This window comes from Quercus robur, chromosome 2 (assembly GCF_932294415.1).
Source record: "Quercus robur chromosome 2, dhQueRobu3.1, whole genome shotgun sequence".
In the NCBI taxonomy this organism is placed as follows: Eukaryota; Viridiplantae; Streptophyta; class Magnoliopsida; order Fagales; family Fagaceae; genus Quercus; species Quercus robur.
Genome location: NC_065535.1, coordinates 8,275,514 through 8,277,429, shown reverse-complemented (window position 1 = coordinate 8,277,429; position 1,916 = coordinate 8,275,514). Strand labels below are relative to the sequence as shown.

Below are 1,916 nucleotides of genomic sequence, written 5' to 3'. Positions count from 1 at the left end.
TAAATTCCATTAACATATTTTGGGATTTGGACAAATTACCAATCAGGTTTAATATTTTTCAAAACTTACCAATTTAGTGAATTTAAACTAACCAACTTAATTCCTACAAAATGTTAGATCAATTATTCATTTTTTTCAATTGTTTTAAGGATTGAGTTGGCTTTAAAGACTAAATTGGTCAATTTTGATGAATTTTAGACTTGATTTGCATTAATCAAAACCTTAGTATAGGAATGAAATTAACCAAAAAAGAAAAGAAAATTATTATGCAAAATACAAAAGTATATACTCATTGATCACATCTACAATCCTCAATTATGGGTATATCATTATAAAAAAAAAAAGAAAAAAAAGAAAAAGGGATCGTAAACTCGTACAAAGTATAAACCATCAGGTGTCCTTATCTTTGAGTTTCATCGAGGAAGCGTCATCTTCACGCGCTACCTCGAGCGTTGATTTGTTCCTCGTCAAATACATCTTGACATAGAACCTCAAGAACAGCAACAGAATCGCTCCGTTGAGAACCGAATTGAACCCCCACGCGCCCATGCCGTTACACCCGCCTCTCAGGAAGTGCAATAGGAAAACCCCAAAATGGCAAACCAAGTTGCAGCCAAGCAAAACGACCTGGCAGTTGACGACGAATGGAAAGCACGCGCTAGGCAGCCCAATCGCGGTCCAGAAACGGTACCCGTAAACCACGGAGTACAGCAAAGTCGTCAGCAGAATCGCAAGAACTTGAAACGATTGCGAAAACTCGAGCCAGAGGAAGCTCATGAAGATTAGGATGGAGTGGTTGAAGAGACGAAAGAAAGTGAGTTTCCGTCGACGGAGGATAGCGAAGAATGTGCGGAAGAGGTGGAGGAAACGCGAGAGGTAGAAAATGTAGGACCAGAAGAACACGCGCCCGCTGGGGCGCGTGCCCAGCGGGAAGCAGAGGAGCCACTGAAACGGCGTCGTCGTCCTCGTCCGCCGCCAGAACCAGCGCGTGTCTCGGATCTCCGCCGCCGCGGAGAGGAGAATGCCGGTGAAAATGAGGGCGGAGATCAAGGCCATGGCGAGGCTGTGGACGGCCGGGATTGGGCCGAGTGGCAGCGGACGGCGGCGTCTGATTAGCACTAGGTTGAGAGTGGTGGCGAGTACGACGTAGGAGGAGATTGCTGTAATGACGAATGACCACGTGGAGCCCCACGATTGGGTTGGACTCCAGCGGAAGTTCACGATTGATGGGTGCTCTGATAACCAATATGTTATGTTCTGTACCAACGTTAGCCCCATTTTTCGATTTTCGCTCTTGTTGTGTGAAACTTTTTTTGTTTTTGTTTTTGTTTCTGTTTTAGCGAAAAAATGGGTATTTGGGAAAATTTATATGAGCTTGATTGGTTAAGTTGTGTTTGTGTATGGGGTAGAGTTGAGAGAAAAGAGAGAGCTCAGCTAACTGGTTTGAAAAGGAATAAATATGTTTGCGTCAGCGGATTATAAATTGAAAAATAAAACAACTTGGAGGGAAGTAATCACAATCACAAAGATGATATATAGCTTTGAGGCTTGGAACTCAAGTTTTTTTTTTTTTTTAAATTTTTAATAGTGAAGTTGTAAGTGGGAATGTAAAAAAGGACAAAAGAGACCACGTCGGTCTAAAAGGACAACTAGACAAAGATTCAATGAGTTCGGGACCCATTTAAGCGTGTGCCATATATATAATCGACAACGTGTGCTATGTGCACAGGAAAAAAAAAAAATGCTTAGCATGCTAAAATTGAGTTAATAAAAAAATCATTTACATTAAGCAAAAGAAAAGAGATTTTTGTTGCCTTGGATTGGATGGTTCCATAATGGGTTTTCCGTTTTCCAATGGATCACAACGATGAGTGACATTTATGGTTTTTAACATTGGCAAAGAGGTTTAGACCAGA

At 41.5% G+C, this 1,916-nt stretch overlaps 1 protein-coding gene across 1 annotated transcript; it reads right to left on the bottom strand.

Moving 5' to 3' along the window:
• Positions 1 to 277: 277 nt before the first annotated feature.
• Positions 278 to 1,520, bottom strand: LOC126712177 (elongation of fatty acids protein 3-like). Its single transcript, XM_050411396.1, has one exon. It carries the CDS (start codon positions 1,276 to 1,278, stop codon positions 391 to 393), a length of 888 nt encoding a protein of 295 aa, XP_050267353.1. The 5' UTR covers positions 1,279 to 1,520; the 3' UTR covers positions 278 to 390.
• Positions 1,521 to 1,916: the final 396 nt, after the last annotated feature.

Coding starts and splice junctions, on each gene's coding strand:
- LOC126712177 (XM_050411396.1), bottom strand. CDS start 1,278: ATGGGGCTAACGTTGGTACAGAACATAACATATTGGTTATCAGAGCAC.